The sequence below is a fragment of the Tachysurus fulvidraco genome, chromosome 12 (genome assembly GCF_022655615.1).
Source record: "Tachysurus fulvidraco isolate hzauxx_2018 chromosome 12, HZAU_PFXX_2.0, whole genome shotgun sequence".
Classification (NCBI taxonomy): domain Eukaryota; kingdom Metazoa; phylum Chordata; class Actinopteri; order Siluriformes; family Bagridae; genus Tachysurus; species Tachysurus fulvidraco.
In genome coordinates, this window is record NC_062529.1 from 23,703,869 (window position 1) to 23,725,752 (window position 21,884).

Consider the following 21,884-nt stretch of genomic DNA (forward strand, 5'->3'; position numbering starts at 1 on the left):
CCGTTCCTGCGTTGTCTGACTTGCCGTTGTGTTTTCGGATTTGTTCATTTGTTTTCGGATTTGTTCATTGTTTTGCACTTCTCAGCCACCGTAGCTAAGGCAACAATGAACCTGTATCAGAGCAGCCAAAGATGGACAATTCCATTTCAGGTAGGAAAACCTGATCGCATGCTGCAGAATACCAAGCAAATATATCTCACCAAAACCTGTGCAGCTTCCGGCAGAACCAAAACGAATGAGAAGAAGAAGAAGAAGAAGAAGTTTTATTTATATAGCGCCTTTCCATAGCTCAAGGTCGCTTTACATTTCACAAAATACAGTACATTCAGACACTTACATATACACAACACAATACATATAATTGCATTCTCCGAAATTCTTGTTAAATAGATATGTTTTTAACTGGGACTTAAATGCACCCACAGATGTGATGTTTCGTAGTGTAGGAGGCAGCGAATTCCATAATTGAGGAGCATTTATACTAAATGACCTTCCACCAACAGTAGACAGACGGAAATTCTCTGTATTCTCTGCAGAATCGTAGAGCAAAGATTGACAGATACAGTAGATTGACACCAGCCTCCTTTTCCTAAGCTACATTAAAATGGTAGAGACAGAAGAAGAATGAACTGTGAAGCCATATGCCTAGAATCTGGTGCTGGATTTTTCCAGACTAGCTGACATACCCCCAACAGAGGCAGCTAGTCGTTGTGTTAGTCAGTTAGTCTGTGCGATTTCACCTTATCTTCGTCTCAGTCAACGATCTGTATCTGGGTCCTGCGTCCTTTCGAGATGTTCACACGGTGCTAATCAGATTAATCAGGTTTTTTTTTTAAGCTAGGCTAGAAACAAAGGCAGTGGGTGTCGTTATCGATCTGCTGTGAGTCTGAACAGACCTCCAAACCAGACAGGAAGTGATGAAGGAAGGAAGAAAGAGGAGTATTTATGGCTTGGCACAATAACCATCAATCCTCCTCGTACTCCTCCTCCTCCTCCTCCTCCTCAGAGAGAGTGACAGAGCAGGAAGGATGGAAAAAAGATGATTAATAAATGCAAAGTAAAAGCATGAAAGCCCAAATAACCGAAGAGACGGATCGAACTGAATAAAGGTTTACGCTTTATTTATAATCCTGAGCGTGAAGATTAATGGCTTATTGGTGCTGAAGGTTTTCCCTTCCTTAAGAGGACATTTAAACCGGCCTAGATAAATTTGACGAGCCGTCGTCTAGTTTCCCCATGCATATGAGGGGAAGAGCAATCTTACTAAAGAAAGCGTCGCCGCGGTGACGTTTTGTGGGCCGAATCCAAAGTCGAAGAATCAGACGTGGGCGTGGCCAGAAATCTGGAACATGCCGTTGTCTAGAAACACAGAAACTGGTCTCTAGTCAGCTGTGGATGCTAGTCACTGGTGTTAGAGCGTAATCCGTTTACAAGGACAGGAAGTAAATAATGCAACCGAGAAATAAGTGAGCTGTGACTTACTAAACCTGAGCAAAAGACCGAGCAAAGAATCTCAGACCAACTCTTTTTCCTCAGACACTAGTTTTGTTGTGTTCATATTGACGATTGAACGTCTTACTCGTGTCTCACTTCACAGCAGAGGTAGGAGTAAGTCACACATGTGCAAGTCACGAGTAAGCCTCAAGTCAAAGTCAAGTCGAGTCTTTTTTTAATATTTGTCAAGCAAGTCTCAAGTCTCCTATTTGCGACTTCAGTCTGACTCGAGTCAAGTCGAGTCCCCCATCTTTGAATCATTTAACTCAAGTCCGAGTCAAGTCTCAAGTCACGAATGTCAAGTCAAAGTCAAGTCGAGTCTTTTTTTAATATTTGTCAAGCAAGTCTCAAGTCTCCTATTTGCGACTTCAGTCTGACTCGAGTCAAGTCGAGTCCCCCATCTTTGAATCATTTAACTCAAGTCCGAGTCAAGTCTCAAGTCACAAATGTCAAGTCAAAGTCAAGTCTTTTTTTAATATTTGTCAAGCAAGTCTCAAATTTGCGACTTCCGTCTGACTCGAGTCAAGTCGAGTCCCCCATCTTTGAATAATTTAACTCAAGTCCGAGTCAAGTCTCAAGTCACGAATGTCAAGTCAGAGTCAAGTCGAGTCTTTTTTAATATTTGTCAAGCAAGTCTCAAGTCTCCTATTTGCGACTTCAGTCTGACTCGAGTCAAGTCATATGACTCGAGTCCCCCATCTCTGCTCCACAGTGATGTTAATATGAAGATCAAATGAAAGTATACACTCAGGATTTTGTAGAGTTTCATCACTATTTCATCACTATTTTCTCTACAATACTAGAGGTTCATATTCAGAGAAAAGATCCAGAAAAACAAAAACTGTTATTTTATTTCCCCCACAGATGTTTGTATCTGCAGAGTAAATGTTGATATCAAGTGTTTGTTCATCTAAAAAGCAGCTCAGATTTCTCTTCAACACTAAAATTCATTCATTCATCCATTCATGTTCTACCGCTTATCTGAACTCTCAGGCGTCATCGGGCATCGAGGCAGGATACACCCTGGATGGAGTGCCAACCCATCACAGGGCACACACACACTCTCATTCACTCACACACACACACACACACTACGGACAATATTCCAGAGATGTCAATCAACCTACCATGCATGTCTTTGGACCGGGGAGGAAACCGGAGTACCCAGAGGAAACCCCCGAGGCACGGGGAGAACATGCAAACTCCACACACACAAGGCGGAGGTGGGAATCGAACCCACAACCCTGGAGGTGTGAGGCGAACGTGCTAACGACTAAACCACTGTGTGCCCCCCCCCCCCCCACTAAAATTCAGTGTAAGATTATCAACAGAAGGAGTCCTGACTCAAAAAGGGTTCAGTTAAAGCCCATTTAATGTTTTGCAAATGAAGACATTTCCTTTATTAGGACAGGATTAAACGGTCACAGGGTTGGCTCCTCTTTTGGACCGGTCACCGTGCTGTTCTTCGTCCACCGCTGAGGACGTTACAGACCTGATTACAGGTCTGATCTTTCTCTGATGGTTTTCAATACAGATGTTGCTTCACATTGAAAACTAAATACGTTCAAAAACAGTAGACATTGCGATTGTTGTTTTATTGTATTTTCAAATTGTTGCTGGAAATTTGGTTCTCCCCAAACTGAGCTAGGTTCCAGCTGTATCAGGTGATCATGTGACACAAACATCCAAGCTAGCAAATAAAACAAACTGCAAGAAACTAAGTGAAACTATTTTTTCACTCGATTCTGCTGATAAACTAATCCCAGACCATTTTTTTTCTGTGTACTCAGTCCTCCAGGCTTTAACTGCAGGAAATTACTCCGTGTCTGGCGTCTCCTGTGTGACGTGTGTAATCCTAAGAATTTATAGCGAGCGCTCATCACACATGCTCACAAAAGCATCCTATAATAGAAAAGATCAATCAGACGCATCAGATCCGAGGATCTTTTGAAGCGGAGGCGATGCGTAGAGCTTAAAATGGTGGAAACGTTCCACAAGGCTTCAAAGAGGCGGACGATTTACAATCGATGAATCCTGAACATGTGTTTTGTGTGTGTGTGTGTGTGTGTGTGTGTGTGTGTGAGTGTGTGTAAAAGAGATAACAGACCAGCAGGACAAATTAAGATGACATGTGTGTTTTAATAATGCCAGTTTCGTTTCTATAGTAACAACTTACACTTGTGTGGCGATTATTTTCATCGTCTACAGTAATGAACTTTTTTTTTTTTAAACAAAACTGCAAAAAATGACATTTTTGTCAATTTCATACCTAAAATATAAATAAAAATAATTATCTCTAACTATATCAAGAGATTACAATTAAACAATTAGACCAAATCTATGATTATCAAATGACCTCGCAACAGACACCCAATTGTGTGCAGCGTAGCGACGGGGAAATACGTCACGCTGAAACATTAGCGGGAGTCGAATATGGACGAAGGAACAGCTGGTGGACTACAGGACAAACTTAAAAGCAAAAAAGATGAGAAAGCTGTGAAAGATAAAACAATTTGCCTTTTGTTCTTCTTTTTGATTATTTGTAAATTTTGTCATTTTTATTTCTAGTTTTGTTTTTGTTGCTGTTTGTTTTGTAGATTATGTTTCTATATAGAGATCAGAGTCAAGCTTTAAGGATCCACCATCAGCGGTTGAGGGTTACCGGTTATGGTTAGGGTCAGAGGTCTGAATTAGGGGTTGAGTTTAGGGCATGGGATGGGGGATGGGGTTAGTGGCTAGTTTTGGTGGGTGGAGTTTTGGGATAGAGGTCAACGGTTAGGAATTGGGAAAAGGTTATGGGGTTGGGTTTAGGGGCTGGGTTGGAGAGTTAGGGTTAGGTTTAGAGTTAGGGTTGGGGTTGGGGTTAGTGTTTAGGGTTAGGGTTAGAATTAGGGTTAGAGTAAAGATTAGAGTTAGGGATAACCCTCGGGTTACTGTTAAAAATATTTGCCATTCACTAAATTCCAGGGGTTTCCTTACAATGACGTAAAAGGTTAGGGTTAGGTTAAAAAAAAAAAAGAGCATACCTACGATGGATAATGAAGGACAAAACAGTCATACAGGTAGATTATATATTCCTATCTATTATGCTTTATTATCTTACAGTTAAGCTATTTTAGAAAACAAATAAACAACCAAAAACTACGGTTAGGGTTAGATTATCAAATAGGCCACGCCTACCCGATGACGCAATACCTGTTAAACCGTTTTGAAATCCCTGATAATTGTCACAACCAGAGGAGGAAGGAGGCAGACCCGTACACAGGATAGCTTCAAAGGAGTGGGGTTTAATAAATGATAAAGACAAATACAGTAACATACAATGACGAGGACTAAACAATGACTAGACATGACGAAGGGTAAACGTAACTAATGAAGCCGCGCTGCCATCGGGAACGCGGCTCACATCTATACACAGGACAATAATGACACAATGAGGAGCAGGTGTCGTGACAGGGAGGAGCAGACGAAGGCGGGGCAGACACGTGACGAGGAACGGCAACGAACACACGTGGCCGAAAGTCCGTGCTGAACCCTGACAATAATAAGTGCATCCTAACAATATTTAACAATTTTATATCTGGTTTATTGTAATCTTATAAAAAGAAATGGGAAATGAATTTGACCAGATTCAGGATATTATCACTTACTTAAATATAAAAGAAAAGATGCAGAATTGCTGCCATGGTGAATCTTTTTTATTTTGAACAGTCAGGATGTTTTTACACTCTTATTGTTTTACAGTTTCTCATTATCGTGAAAGTCTGTGTGTTCTTTTATACATAAACACTTCACGAGAGGGAATACAGAGACGCTAGTGAGGGAGTGACCGTTTATATCTGCTGTAACGTAAGTGAGAAGAGGAACTCGTTCTGCAGATGATCCATAAACGACGGTAACGTGCGGACACTGCAGACTCCTTCCATAAATAATAATAATGATAAACATAATGTTAATCGTCATCATACTTTCCATCTTCTCACAGAAATCTTCAGCAGGTCAACAATTAGACATTTTCTCTGTCACGTAACAACACTTCAGTTCTTTCTTTTCTCGTCGTTCTAGAACACAACACTCTGAAAACACTCGGCACTCCTCAGGGAGCAGAGATATTAAATATGCATGTGATTGAACTGAAGTCAGATTGTCTTCTGCATCTGTGTGTGTGTGTGTGTGTGTGTGTGTGTGTGTGTATTCAGTGCCAGTTCTGTCAGTGGAGGCAACCCAGAGCGTTAACTCAAATCTGTTGCGCAGATCAGGTAGCACTTGTGTTTGTCACTGTGTTCTGTGGTGTGTAATTAAAGCCCACAGGACTGTGTGGAGTTTGCGTGTGTGTGTGTGTGTGTGTGTGTGTGTGTGTGTGTGTGTGTGTGTGTGACAGAAAGACAAGTGATTTCATTTCCTGTTCAGAGGTTAAGGATTTCTCGTGTCACCTGAGATTCGCTACTACTACTGAATATTTTACGGCGGGGTGAAGAAACGCACAGGCTAAGAATTGTTGTCGCGTAATAGGAGAGAGGGAGGGAGAGATTGATAGAGAGAGAGAGTGAGAGAAAGAGAGAGAGAAAGAGAGAGAGAGAAAGCGTGAGAGAAAAAGAGTGAGAGAGAGAGAGGGAGCGAGAGTGAAAGAGTGAGAGAAAGAGAGAGAGTGAGTGAAAGAGTGAGAGAAAGAGAAAGAGAGGGGGGGGCGAGAGTGAAAGAGTGAGAGAAAGAGAGAGAGTGAGTGAAAGAGTGAAAGAAAGAGAGAGAGAGAGAGGGAGAGAGAGACAGAGAGAGAGAGAGAACGAGAGAACAAGAGTGAAATAGTGTGAGAAAGAGACAGAGAGAGGGAGTGAGAGAGAGTGAAAGAGTGTGTGTGTGAGAGAGAGAGAGAGTGTGAAAGAGAGAGTGAGAGAGCACAATGGACAGACTAATGCGTGGTAATTACACAACTTAGTGTTTTCCTTTCAGTAAGAACCCTTTTCAGAAAGCTACAAAGTCAAGTGGGCTGTCCTTAGAACGTTATACCATGTTTTCTTCTTAGAAAGCATTCCGAATTCAAGAACAAATAACCAGCAGGAGAACCCTTGAGAAAGCCTTTTTTGATCTCAGAACCATTTGGACACACTAACGCCCCTTTTCCACCGAGGCAGTTTGAGTGCAGGTTCGGAGCCTAATTTAGAACCAGTTCTTTCTGTTTCGACCGCCAAAGCACCGGCTCTGAACCAGGAAAAGTGGTTCTTAAGTAGCACCAAAACGTTGCTGGTCTAGACTTAAGAACTGCTTGTGTCCGGGGCTGTGGGCGGGGCTACTGTTAGCGCAGTTGATAATGTACCTTAAGTATACTAATGTTTAATACACATTTACTTTACCACAATATGATCAGTTATCAGCACACATGATAGTAGGTAGCTGCATGCTAAGGCTAACTTTTTTTTCTATGTTAATGATACAATAACGTTATGTACTTTCTCGATCACAACCTCCGTGTATACAGATTACATGGAGCTGCACGTACATGTTTTATTCGCCGCATTTGGATGTTAATGTAGGTTCACAAAGCCATGAAAAATCCGCCATTGTTGTTGTTGTGTTTGCCGCTGCTGCGCTAACGTTGCTGTGTAACGTGACACGTATACAGTGACGTCAGACTCGGCTCTGTGATGCTCTCTAGCCGGTGGAAAAGCAAACCGGTTCTTAGAAGGTACTTTGAACCAGCACTAGCACTAGCTCTGATCCAGCACCCGGTTCTTTTTCTTTTTTTAAATGGCCATGTAAGAGAACCCAATGTGAAAAACTCTATTTAGCAAGAGTTCCAGGTAGAACCCTTTTTAGAGGGTTACTCGATGAGCTTTTAAAGAACCTTTAAAAAATCTTCGAGGTTCATTTTAATCCTTACTTTTGTTTGTGGCGAACTGATTTCTCTGAAACTATACCGATTTTTCTCTGAACTATACCGATAACTATGCAAGACCTCTGGAGAAAATACAATGACGTGATGAAGCGTGGGGGGCACGGTGGCTTAGTGGTTAGCACGTTCGCCTCACACCTCCAGGGTTGGGGCTTCGCTTCCCACCTCCGCCTTGTGTGTGTGGAGTTTGCATGTTCTCCCCGTGCCTCGGGGGTTTCCTCCGGGTACTCCGGTTTCCTCCCCGGCCCAAATACATGCATGGTAGGTTGATTGGCATCTCTGGAAAATTGTCCGTAGTGTGTGAGTGTGAGAGTGAATGAGAGTGTGTGTGCCCATGCGATGGGTTGGCAATCCGTCCATGGTGTATCCTGCCTTGATGCCCAATGATGCCTGAGATAGCGTGAGTGCTGAATAAGCACTGACCTGAAGCTGAGAAAAGCTGTCGTGTTTGAGAATTACTTCAGTGTGACCTAAAGCAGAGCTCTGACAGAACGTCACAGGGATGCGTTGCCTTATATGGCTCCGCTTGGCTGGCTGTAGTCTCCGCTAGCACCTATCAATCACACAAACATGTAAGCAGGAAGGTGAGAAGGAAAATGTCAGGATATTTTGGTGTGGACCTTCTAGTTGTGGGAGAAACGACAAACTCAGCGGTCGCACGAATGATCAGGGGCTAATCAATAAAACACTTTGTCGGGAGCCAAGTGACTGGAAGTGAACGAACGGATGTTGGTTATTGATGTTAAAAATGTCAATACGCATTTTATTTTAAGCAAATAACTTGTGTACCTGCTTTGCTTTAAATAGTTAACAGATTTACACACAAATTAGTGTGTGTTCATTAATGTGTGGTTATTTCATACCGATTTTAATGGCATTTCCAATTGTATTGGTTACTTTAAATACTGTACCGTGGTAAATTTGTGAAATCTCTACATTGGTCTTTATAAACATTATAAATATTTTTGGACTCACTCTAACATCTCAGGAACTTTTGTCTTTAGCTTGCCAAGGTGGAGCAGGCAAAGTTTTCGGTAAGTTTTGTGTTTTGTTTCCCACACCCATGATATCAAATCTAGAGCTAATAAGATTTCACTTCCTGATTTTGCTAAGTGACAGCCAATCACAGACTTCATCCACTGACATCACCACATTCTGTTTATTTCACATTCTGTTTATGACTTGATGTACTGATTAGCCTAGCTAGTTTAATTGCAAGATATAATAGTTTTACAGCTTTGACAGGGCTTCCGAGGTTCGGAAATGCGACACTAAGCAAAGTTAGATTGCCAACTAGTTAGCTAACGTTAAATTAGCTGGATAAATCTAATTATTGCTTAGTTATGCTACTACAAAGTTAGCTTTACTTTTACCTTAAGGGCCTAGCTCAATATATTAGAAGGTTAGATGCCTAAGGTACATAAGTTTAACTTCTTTATCTTACCTATTTTGCAGGTAAAACAAATTCAGGTTCACTGTGACATTAGCTAATGTTTAGTGAACTATTGTGGTAATGCCATATGATTCAGCCACCAGTACAGACTTCTGTAACTCAGTAAAATCAGGAATTGCAAAAAAAAAAAAAAATCATAATAAGCAGTAGTCATAAGGCCATTACACTGATATGAGGCTTTGTTGCTTCTTTGCCACATGTTGCTTATTATACCTCATGTTCAGGATGCTAAAATGCTCTGAGGCAGAACTGTTCTTCTGACAGTCATTTGGAAGAACATGCCCTCAAGCATTTTGAAGTATGGGCCCTGTTTCATTACTGCCACACGCTCTAATTTACTTTCCTTTCTGACTCAGAAATGCCCATCGCTTATGAGCAGGAGACTGTAGTAGATATAAAACAGTTATGTACAGAGGTTCATTGGCTTGCTCACTAAGTACTGTAGCTTGCTGCAGTATGTATATTAAAGATACATGCAGATGGAAGGCAGTGGTTTGTCTACATATATTCTTCTTATTGGCTATATTTTTACATCGGAGTAAACATTTTTTTAATGCAGTGGCTTTCCAGTTACTACAAACCCAGCACCAACCCAAACTCAGCCATTTAGAACTAATATATCAAGTCCAATGGCCTGTCAGAATAAACCCACAACTAATCTAAATATTATTCAGAGCAAACCTCCAACCAGTCCGACTGCCATTCAGAACAAACACAAAACTAGTCTAATCATCATTCAGAACAAACTCAAAACAGGTTCAAAAGCTATTAAAAAAAAAAAAAAAAAAGCTCAGTGCACTTCCAGAACAAACCCAAAACCAGTCCAATAGCCATCCAGAACAAATCCAAGACCAGTCCATTTAGAACAAACCCAAAACCAGTCCAATAGCCATTCAGAACAAACCCAAAACCAGTCCAATAGCCATCCAGAACAAACCCAAGACCAGTCCATTTAGAACAAACCCAAAACCAGTCCAATAGCCATTTAGAACAAATCCAAAACCAGTCCAATAGCCATTCAAAAAAAAAAGCAAAACTAGCTCAGCGCACATCCAATCACCATTCAGAACAAATTTAAAACCAGTCCAATTGTCATTTAGAACAAACTTAAAACCAGATAAGCTGCCATTCAGAACTAACACAAAATTGCCATTTTTTGTCTTATTGCCATTTAGAAAAAAATCTAAAACCAGTCCAAAGGCTATTCAGTTCTAACCCATTAAAACCAGCCTAAACATTGTTCAGACCTAACCCGGACCACAAGGCTTTTTGTACTAATCTCAAACTGCCCAATGTTTATTAATAAATAACCCAAATTTAGTCCAGTGGTTATTCAGTGCTGACCCAGTCTACATCCAGAAAATGCTATGGTGCCTGGGGGGCTAGCCTCTGTGCTAAAAACTCTCCATTAACATACAGAAAAGATTAAACAGCAAATCGGATCTCTGTAAAACAACAAACCTGGCAATCCTGCTGACTCAGTCCCTCCACTGCCTCATCTAAGGTGATGCTGGGAATTAAAGGGCAATTAAGAGACGGGAAGTTAATGAGCGCGTGCTATCAGCTGTATTGAAACACAGGTCTGGTGTGACCCTTTCCGGATCCTTTAAGGACGTTCTTTTTCCTGTAATAAAAAGAAAGGAGGAAACATACTGTATGAACATGAAAAGGCACCCTTTCTGGATCCTGTTTAGTGAGCGTGTTGTTGTGCTGCATTTTAGTACCGCTTTATCACGCGGTACTAAATAATCGGTGTTTAGATGTCAGAAATCTTTTTAAACACTATGATCTCAGTAAGGTTTCTTTCAGAAGCTTTTGCGACACTTCATAAGTTCAAGACTAGTTCAAGAATGCTGGCATAAACCTACATAAGGCTAAACATTATGAATGCTTATTCCAATCAATGTCAGGAGCCATAAAAGTGGCATTGTTCGATTTAACATAATATGTGTTGAGTAACAGATGTTTAGTAACATTTTATACTGTAGGATTGAATGACTTTGGCTTTATGATTTTGTTTGGTGTAGGAATAACAGAATTTAGTCAACTTTTTTGAGATATCAGCGCCAGAGAATTAAAACAACATGTAACAAGAACACAAAAAGACCAGGAACAGAAAGTGTGATTATGTAAAAGCAATAGAACAGGAAGTTTTGCAGATGTAACACTGGACGAACCACAACAATAACAAAAGCATGAAGGAAAACTCAGAACAAATCAAGACAAGAATTTTAAGCGTCGCTCGCCAAGCTGGGGAGTGCGACACACGCTAAGAGGAATGGAATGAAGTGTGTGTGTGTGTGTGTGTGTGTGAGCAAGAGGAATCTGGCAACACAAAAAGGTCATCTTGAATAAAGCAAGACACTGACACAGAGTCTTATTAAATGAATATGGATGGATTTTAAACTCTCATAGTTTACATCACTTTTCACCACTGAATATCTGAGGGCTTGTTTTAGAGACAAGATTCCGACAGATGTTTCTGGAATCTAATGAAATATTATACTGCCAGATGCCGAATGCCGCATATTGCTAACGACTGCTGAAAATGCTAATATTGCTTCAGTTTAAAAACTGAAACTGAAAATACAAAATGAAAATGATTTATTGTCTGAATTTACCCATTAATTGTCTTTATTACTGGATAACTAAAGAAGGAGCATCAATTATAGATAATTTATCAACCCAGATCTTACCATTGCTCAGAAGTTGTCATGTGGTTCCTTCTCATGGTATGGTCTTGCAATTTGGGGAATTTGCGAAATTTGGATTTGGGCCAGATGGCAGACATATCGGTCATGATCGTTTATCGCAATGGTGCCATTTTTTCCTGCACTTTTCTTGTTCCTTTACACTCCTGCTAGTGAACTTTCTGTGAAGAAAAACAGAGCGTTTCAGGTTATTTATTTATTTATTTATTTATTTATTTATTTGCTTATTTATTTATTTATTTATTTATTTATTTATTTATTTATTTATTTATTTATTTTTCCTTGATTTTAATTATTTAAGTATGGAAAATAAGAAAAAGCTGAGAATTCTATATCGAATGCTTGTTTTTACATTTTTTGCAGGAGAAATGGAAAAAAAACGAGAAAGATTATTTAGAATGTTTATTTGTTTATTTAGAAATTACAATGTTTATTTGTCATCTATTTATTCATCGTACTCGATACGGATACGGACTGAACTGCCGAGACACTGATTTTACGTGGACGTTTGTCTCGAAATGGAATTAAATGTACAGTATATCACTGAAAAGTTAAATAAATAAAATGTTAGGAGAGACATACAATATGCATTGATACACAACTCTGTAAGACACAATAACACAAACAGGAAACTTTATTATTATTATTATTATTATTATTAATTTTTTTCATTTCAGTGCCACAGAGGAAAGAAAGAGCATCACGATCGGATTCGCAGATCTTTTATTCTCACGCGAAACATAAAGTGTGTATAAACCTGAGACGATTTTATTTAGGCTGCTTCTTATTTACATTTAATTAAAAGTCTCTGTGGCTTCAATATCGTTGACGTCTGAAAGGTGGGAAGTTTGCTGCTCGGCTTTCTTTTAAACCTTCCTCCGTGTTCGGTAAGTCGGGTTCTGTTTTCACCGATCGACAAGCAGATCTTTCATTTAAAAAGCACTTCACTGAATAATTCTATCCTAATTAATTAGGATTTAAAGCTTTTATTATATACAGTTCAGTTCAAAACTTTATTTGTCCCCCAATGGGGGAATTCATTGTGCAATGAATGAACTGAGAAGCTGAAATTCAGCCTGTAAGGGATGAGAATCATCTGACAAGATAGAATCAACCCTCCTTACCATCAGCTTCTGATAAAGTTCCTCCAGACCTTTCTGCCTAGAACCTGTGATGCTGCTGCTCACCATAATTAACCTCGAAAGGGAGTTTTTTGTTTTACGGTAATGGACCCATACCAGCAGATTAAGGAGAAGGTACTGCAACAACTGACTCAACAAAAGACCTGTAAAAAAGAGTCAACAGGGTCTTATCCACATTAAACTTATAAAGCTTTTATAAAAAAAAAATTGTAAATTTTTTTGTTTTGTTTTGAAGGTTAAGCCCCACTACATCTGCACAAATTCACAAAATATCACCAAGGTAAAAAAAAATAAATTGTAGTAAATTTCCATGGAATTATCACGTGTTAAGAACGCATTCAGATTTAGCCACGCCCACAAATATCCATTAAAGCCAAACTTCTCACAGCTGAAATGACAAAATCGCAGCTAATCGGTGACTCATCAGTTATTCGATTTGAAGTTAATTAAACAATGTTTTTGTTAATGAATTTTTTTCATCCATAAACTCAGGAGTGGTACTGTATATGTGATGTGGTAGCTCAGTGGTTAAGGCGTTGGACTACTGATCGGAAGGTCATGGGTTCGTAACCCAGGACCAAGCTGCCACTTTTGGGCCCCTGAGCAAGGCCCTTAACCCTCAATAGCTCAGTTGTAAGTCGCTCTGGATAAGGGTGTCTGCTAAATGCCGTAAATGTAAATGAGTGAACTGTAGATACGAACTAGATTTTTAATGATTTTTAAGCGATCCTGCTAACAATTTACAAATTTAAAATTTAATTTGTTCATTTGTTTTTTTTTTTGTTTTTTTTTTTGTTTTGTTTTTTAATTTAAAACAAATTCTCCTTACAGTGTAGAACTTTTTATGCCTAGCGTAAATCCTAACCAGCCGTAGATTTGTGTACGAGGTGGACCTCAGAAATAGCAAAAACTATTGCATTGTTACATCTTCAGAAAAATAAAAAGCTCCATGGTCACATGCTGTTAAAAAGTAAGTGCCCCCCATTATATGTGTATTGGCTGATTTTTAAGTTGTTAAGAAATTTGAGTCTTTCACTCAAATTCCTTAAGCGTTTAAAGCGATGTTCTTTATTTCACTCCAGCTCCCAACGACTGATCGTTTTGTGAGCTAATAGCAGTGTTCCCACTAGAACATTCCCAGTCTTTGATCCTGCAATATGATAATGAGTTTGATGTGTGATTGACAGGCCCCAACGCCAAGCTGGGTCTCCGCTGCAAAGCGTGTAAAATGGGCATCCATCACAAGTGTCTGAACAGGGTGGGGCAGCAGAGGTGCATGGGCAAACTGGTAAGAGATTACACTCACTGTTACACACACACTCTCACTCACACACTCTCATGACACTACCTGCTCTTATACACACTCTCACACACACTCTTGTTACACACACACTGTCACACACCCTCTCACTCACACACTCTCACACCACACTCTCATACTACAACCTGATCTCAAAACGCACTCACTCTCACATACGATCTCATAACACACACTCTCACACACACTGTCACACACACACACAATCTCACACCATATTCTCATACTACTACCTGCTCTTACACACACTCTCATACACACTCTCACACCACTCTCATACCACCACCTGCTCTTACATCCACGCTCACATCACACACACTCTCACACCCACTATCATTACCCACTCTCACACCACCACCTGCACTTACACCAACTCTCACACCACACATACTCTCAAACCACACAAACTCTCACACACACTCTCACACCACACCCACTGTCCCAAGCACTCTCACACACACTCTTATACACACTGTCATACCACCACCTGCTCTTACACCCACCATCACACCCACTTTCATACACATTCTTACACACACTCTCACACCAACTCATACCTTCACCTGCTCTTACGTCCACACGTATACACTCACACACTGCCACACACAGACTCACAGACATTTTCATGTACACTCTCACAAAGCTCACACTTACACTACATTACAGTCAGCATACACAGAAAGACTCACTCTAATAGAAATAAAGAGAGTATATATATATATGGAAGTATAGAGATTAAGGGAGAGAGGAGGAGGAGAAGAGGAAGAGAGAGAGGGCGGAAGAGAGAGAGAGAGAGAGGAGAGGAAAAGGAAGAGAGGAGAGAGAAGAGAGAGAGAGAGAGAGAGAGAGGAGAGAGAGAGAAGAGAGAGAGAGAGGGAGAGGAGAGGAAGAGAGAGGAGAGGAGAGAGAGAGAGAGAGAGGAGAGAGAGAGAAGAGAAAGAGAAGAGAGAGAAGAGAGAGGAGAGGAGAGAGAGAGAAGGAGAGAGAGAGAGAGAGAGAGAGAGAACAAAGAAAAATTAAAAAAGAGAGAGAAATACATATAAAAAAAAATAAAAAAATAGGATACTATATAAATAAATATAATATCTCTCTATATAGTATCTATAAAATATAGATATATATTATGTAGGCAGAGTAGAAAGAGAGAATATATAGGGAGTCTAAAGATCGAATATCTCCTATTTTTATCTCTATATTATCTCTCGTCTCAGCTTTCTCTATCATCTCTATCTTTTCTCTTTCTTCCTTCTCCCCCCCCCTCTCTCTCGCTATTCCTCTTGTCTCTCTCTCTCTCTCTCCCTCTCTCTCTCTCTCTCTCTCTCTCTTGCTCTTCCTCTCTCCCCCCCCCCTCTCTCTGGTGGATTGAAGATTCATTTTCCTATATTCCTATATTTCCTATATTCAAGATGATCTGGTGTATTGTGTAGTCTAAATTATTCATAAGGCAGAAATCAGGCCTGTGTCCTGGATATAAGTGATTGCATGATGACTGGAATCTGGTTCAGAATCATATCAAAGCTTTTGTAATAATGATCTGACCTCAGTGACCTCAGTCTGTGATACTTAAAGGGATGAGTTTTAATATGTTTTCTTTCACTTTAGTGTTTGGTTTCAGTCTAAATTGTAAGAATTAATCGATGGGAGAAAATGGTCATGAAGTCATAATTTGTTCTACAAATCAGAACACACACACACATGCTGTATATACAATACGTACATAAATATGTAAAAACATTAATAATGTTATTTATTATATTGTGATAGTATGAAGAAAGATCCATATTTACATTCGTAAACAGCGAGCATCATGGGTACAAATACTCTTAGCTCATAGTGTGTTAAAGATGATAGCCAAGAAGTTAATCTTTTTACCCTCACCATAAGCACACACACACACACACACACACACACACACACACACACACACACACACACACACACACACACACACGTCAAATCTGTATTCAGTTTTATTACCAGTTATGCCCGTCTGTCTGTCTGTCTGTCTGTGTGTGTGTGTGTGTGTGTGTGTGTGTGTGTGTGCGTGCGTGTGTGCATGTGTGCGTGTGTGTGTGCTCAGTTTTTGGCTAATATCTTGTCAAATAGAGAGGGAGAAACAGAGAGAGAGAGAGAGAGAGAGAGAGAGAGAGAGAGAGAGAGAGAGAGAGAGAGATGAGAGTGAGTCTTTCCCTGTATGTGTGTGAGAGTGTGTGTGTATTAATTACAGGCTTTGTAATTATTATTGAGTGTGCATTTGTGTGCTATGAGCTACATTAACTCTGGCACTTGTTTTTTTCCATTAGATGAAGATTAAGTGTTAAAAAGTGATTCATCCTCTGTCTTTTCCTTCCTTCTGTGTAGCAGAGTGTGAGCAGGCATTCTAATGATCTTCATCTGTGTGTGTGTGTGTGTGTGTGAGTGTTTGTGTATCCTTAGTGAGTGAATCTGTGTATAACACAGTGTTTATTAACAGAAACAGGGGATTGTGTTGAAGGGGAATTGGGAAACATGCGTTCAGCGTTGAAGTGTCTTTTAATGTCTCTGAAGTGGATCTGAAGTCACGACTCCACCAAAGTGTGGAAATTCAGCTCCTGTATATCCACAATGCCAAAATGACCTTCACACGACCTGCACAAACTGTAGACCTGTGATGGAACAACATTTGTAGCAGCAAAAAAAAATCTTTTCAGTCAGTTTGGAGAAATTTACCTGACAGTTCATTGGACTGTCATAGACGAAGACGACGACGAAGAAGAAGAAGAAGAAGGTAGAATAACAATAGGCTGCCAATGGCCCCCTAATAATAAGAATAAGAATAAGAATAACAAAATAGTTTTAAATTATTTCTATATTTATTTAGCTTGAAACTTAAAAAAAAACAGAAATAGGTTGTGTCACGTATAAAGTACAGATTAAGTTTATTTTAAACAAAATACAAATAAAACCCACAGCGTAAACTTTGGAAACCAAAACATGAAGTATGATCTCATATGAAAAAAAACTACACAAAATAGAGGCTAAGACAAAGACAAAAGCTATGACGAGTCATGTGACATGATTCTGTCAGGTGCAGTGGCTGATGGGATTCATCAACCTGTGCTGAAATCCACATAGAATATAATTATAATAAATAAACCAATAGTGTTTAATAGTAATGTGTTTTCAGGTCTTTGGTCTGAAAACAATATGGATCGCATTTAAAGTATAATTAACCCACAGCCCAAAATAAAACCACCTTCCCATGGAGAAATTCCCCCAAAAACCCATCCACACTGAAGAAACAGCACTCAGCAGGACTTAAAAAAGACCCAGCGCTGAAGGATGGCCGAAATACGAATAAAATCTGGCTGAATGTCTGGAATTTTTTATCCCAAGGTCAAAATTATGACTCTGAAGGTGAAAGATTCCTCCACATGGACAAATCTTAGCTCAAAATAGAAACATGTGGATGAAAAAACAACCTCTGAGGAATAACGCCGATGTTTTTTTCCCATCCGGATACATACCAGGTGTTTCTGGGAAAAATATCTGGAAAGGAAACTTCAACAAATCATCAACACGTCTGTTAGAAAAGTTTCGGCGTCGTGTTTTAAAGATAAACCGTGTCCCTGCCTACTGTTGAATAATCCATCATGGTGACGTCTCTACGTTCATGATTATGTTATCTGTCTTTCTACTCAAGATGAGGTTTGGGCTCGCGTACACAGAAAACGGCATCACGGTTAAAAAAGCAGTAAGAACTCCCAGCAGAGTCGGGCTTGGAGTTCAGTTGTCTCTTAACTTGGCTTGAGTTGATATTTTTAATCTGAGTTTATTTCTCTTGGCTTGAGCGATCATTCAGGCCAGATGGAGTCTTCAAACTCTTGTGTTATGTGAGCAGATAAAAGTCAAAAAACTAAAGAAAAACTTCATGATGTTTGTAGGATTATGAGTAGAACCTAGCATGGTAAGGAGACACGTTTTTAGGTTTTCCTTCTTTGACGTCTTTAGTACCGGGGGGCACGGTGGTTTAGTGGTTAGCACGTTCGCCTCACACCTCCAGGGTTGGGGGTTCGATTCCCGCCTCCACCTTGTGTGTGTGGAGTTTGCATGTTCTCCCCGTGCCTCGGGGATTTCCTCCGGGTACTCAGGTTTCCTCCCCCGGTCCAAAGACATGCATGGTAGGTTGATTGGAATCTCTGGAAAATTGTCCGTAGTGTGTGAGTGAATGAGAGTGAGTGTCTGAGTGAATGAGAGTGAGTGTGTGTGCCCTGCGATGGGTCGGCACTCCGTCCAGGGTGTATCCTGCCTCGATGCCTGATGATGCCTGAGATAGGCACAGGCTCCACGTGACCTGAGGTAGTTCGGATAAGCGGTAGAAAATGAACGAAGGCGGGAATCGAACCCCCAACCCTGGAGGTGTGCGGAAAATGTGCTAACCACTAAGCCACCGTGCCCCCCTCACACTGGAGACTCCTTCCATAAATGTTCATTAAACATCTTAGAGGAAAGTTAACCAAATATGCTGTATGTTTTTTCCCCCAATCCGTTTATGTGAAGCTAAAGACGTCATCGTGAATGAGCCGTTACTATAGAAACGATGAAATGGTTTCTGATTTTTAGCGAAAGTTAGAGCGGTTTGTTCTGCGTGTGTTTTGAACCAGACCGTGGCCTAGGCGTCATTAGAGAGCCTAAACAGAGACTTGCTTCCTAATGAGCCTTTCCTAATGATCGTTTCCTGTTCAGTCTATTTCCCGTTTTTAGAGCAGCCAGTTATGCAGCGACGCAGAGACATCGCGTTTAAATACCGTCTACACACCGACGCGTCTCTCGGCACTCAGCCGTCCTTGTGTTCATTAAGCTGGAGTTCTGTAAGGATTCCCCTTAATGAGCTGCATCCTAAACACGCCTCCTGTGTGAGTGAAGAGGTGCTCGAGGCTCTGCTGAGATCCTTCATTTAGCTCTTTACTCGAGGCCAGAGAAGAGTTCATCAAATCAGATGCAGGATGTTGATTAGGCCTTCAAGTTGGCAACAAAACAACAAGTAAGGGCAAGGCTAGCGCTTTGTGTGTGTGTGTGTGTGTGTGTGTGTGTGTGTGTGTGTGTGTGTGTGTGTGTGTGTGTGTGTGTGTGTGAGCACCATGTATGGCTTTATAACGCAGAGGTTTCCTTATTAGGAGGCCACCTGAAGCTGATAACATGATAAAACAGAGCGCTATACTATACAGAGTCACTGGCAGGATCCAAGGTGAAGAGACGACAAAATAAAATAAATCCATGTCCAATTTAAGTCTCCAAATGCATATTAAAAGGGCTCTTAAAAGGCTTTACAGTGGTGTACAAAGTCAAACACTTTCTAATAAACTGGAACTAATATTTAAATATTTAACAGTGAGCCACTGCATCTTGCGTCTGGTTGTGATGTGTGTGTGTGTGTGTGTGTGTGTGTGTGTGTGTGTGTGTGTGTGTGTGTGTGTGTGTGTGTGTGTGTAAGAGAGAAAATGAATGACAAACAGGATGTTTTCTCACATTGACTGACTGTGTGATGCTTCCTAAGCAGCCTGAAAAACACGGCTTTTTTGCAACAGTGAACACACACATCATTATTTACTTAATGCTATGGATGGATGTATAAATGGATAGATGGATGGATGGATGGATGGATGGATGGATGGATTGAAGAATGTATGAATAAATGAATGAATGAATGAATGAATGAATGAATGAATGAATGAATGAATGAATGGATGGATGGATGGATGGATGATAGGTGGATGGTTGGATAGACAGATTGATGGATAAACAGATGGATGCATAGATGGATGCATAGATGGATGCATAAATGGATGCATAGATGGATGGATGGATAGGTGGATGGATGGATGGATGGATGGTTTGATGGACAAACAAATGGATAAAGAGGTGGATGGATGGATGGATGGATTGAAGAATGTATGAATAAATGAATGAATGAATGAATGGATGGATGGATGAATGAATGGATGAATGGATGATAGGTGGATGGGTGGATAGACAGATGGATGGATAAACAGATTGATAAACAGATGGATAAACAAATGGATAAAAAGGTGAATGGGTGGATGGATGGATTGATTGAAGAATGAATGAATGGATAGATGGATGGATGGATGGATGGATGGATGGATAGTTTAGGTAAAGAGATGGGATGATAGATGGATAGTTTAGGTAAACAGATAGATGGATGAATGGTTGGATGGATGGATGGATGGATGGATGGATGGATGGATGGATTAGTGTATGAATAGATTGATGGATGAGTAGCCAGATGGATAATTGGATGGATAAACAAACATAAATTATGAATTTTTAAGACATGAATAAGAGCTGAGAAAAAGTGAAATGTTGCTTAGATACTGATTTAATGCTTCAATTTATGTGTGTACTCACTGTGTGTGTGTGTGTGTGTGTGTGTGTGTGTGTGTGTGTGTGTGTGTGTGTGTGTGTGTGTGTAGCCCAAAGGCTTCAGGAGGTACTCCAGCTCTCCTCTGCTGATCCAGGAGCAGTTTGGCTGCATTAAAGAGGTCATGCCTATCGGTGAGGGAGACTTTTTCATGATCGTTCATACTGTGTCCCAGCCAACCAGCCGTTACTATAGAAACAGTGATGCGGGAGGTTTAGCTGTGCTGCTCCCATACAAAATCAATCACCACCATCATTCTGACCAATCAGATCGAAGAATTCAAGAGCTCTGTGGTGTAAATGTGTGTGAATCAGTGTTGATGTACCAAACGTTGTGAGGGTTTTGATTGACACCTGTCTCGTCCTGTCCCAGCATGCGGCAGTAAGGTGGACCCGGTGTACGAAGCGCTGCGGTTCGGGACGTCACTCGCTCAGAAGACCAAGAGGGCCAGTGGCTCAGACTCGCCTCCGAGAAACTCTGTAAGACTTCTTTTTTATTTTACTTAAAACTCTTAATCTTTAAAATGCTGAGTCATGTAATAAACAGGAGTAAAGGTGTATTTAGGTTATAAGACTCTGTTATTCACTGCTACTGTACACTAAATAAATAAACAACATTATGGATGATATATAAACGCTTTCTGTGTTTTATATAGTAACACCTTGTTTGGCTTATTAACAGTTCAACAGTAAGCTACAGGATATAAAAAAGAACCTGAGGCTGAAGCTGTGAATCTCATTACTGCTAGATTTTATCTTCTTACAGATAAACTACAGATAAATGCTAATAAACACTGATAATAAAAACTCCTTGTACAATATCTAATTAACTTGTTTATAAATGTTTACACTTTTTGTATAGAGACAAACTATCTATGTGTTTCTGTCTGTCTATTAGTCTGTCTGTCTGTCTGTCTGTCTATTTGTCTGTCTATTAGCCTGTCTATCTGTCTGTCAGTATGTCTATTAGTCTGTCTGTCTGTCTATTAGTCTGTCTGTCTGTCTGTCTGCCTGTCTATTTGTCTGTCTATTAGCCTGTCTATCTGTCTGTCAGTATGTCTATTAGTCTGTCTGTCTGTCTGTCTATTAGTCTGTCTGTCTGTATGTCTATTAGTCTGTCTGTCTGTCTATTAGTCTATTAGTCTGTCTGTCTGTCTGTCTGTCTGTCTGTCTGTCTGTCTGTCTGTCTATTTGTCTGTCTATTAGCCTGTCTATCTGTCTGTCAGTATGTCTATTAGTCTGTCTGTCTGTCTATTAGTCTGTCTGTCTGTATGTCTATTAGTCTGCCTGTCTGCCTATCTGTCTGCCTGTCTGCCTATCTGTCTGTCTATCTGTATTTCTGTATGACTATTAGTCTGTCTTTCTGTATGTTTATTAGTCTGCCTGTCTGCCTATCTGTCTGGCTGTCTGCCTATCTGTCTGTCTATCTGTATTTCTGTATGACTATTAGTCTGTC

The 21,884-nt window shown here is 40.2% G+C and overlaps 1 protein-coding gene across 2 annotated transcripts in view; it reads left to right on the forward strand.

Annotated features, from left to right (window-relative positions):
* stac (SH3 and cysteine rich domain) overlaps positions 1-21,884 on the forward strand; it is a 61,815-nt gene that overhangs the window by 23,907 nt on the left and 16,024 nt on the right. Inside the window, exons 3-6 of one of the 2 annotated variants that reach the window (XM_027168980.2) lie at positions 8,389-8,418; positions 13,878-13,978; positions 20,482-20,563; positions 20,802-20,908. In XM_027168980.2, coding sequence (XP_027024781.1) covers positions 8,389-8,418; positions 13,878-13,978; positions 20,482-20,563; positions 20,802-20,908 — 320 coding nt within the window. The remainder of the gene's footprint in view (positions 1-8,388; positions 8,419-13,877; positions 13,979-20,481; positions 20,564-20,801; positions 20,909-21,884) is intronic. The other variant, XM_027168982.2, reaches the window with a different exon arrangement.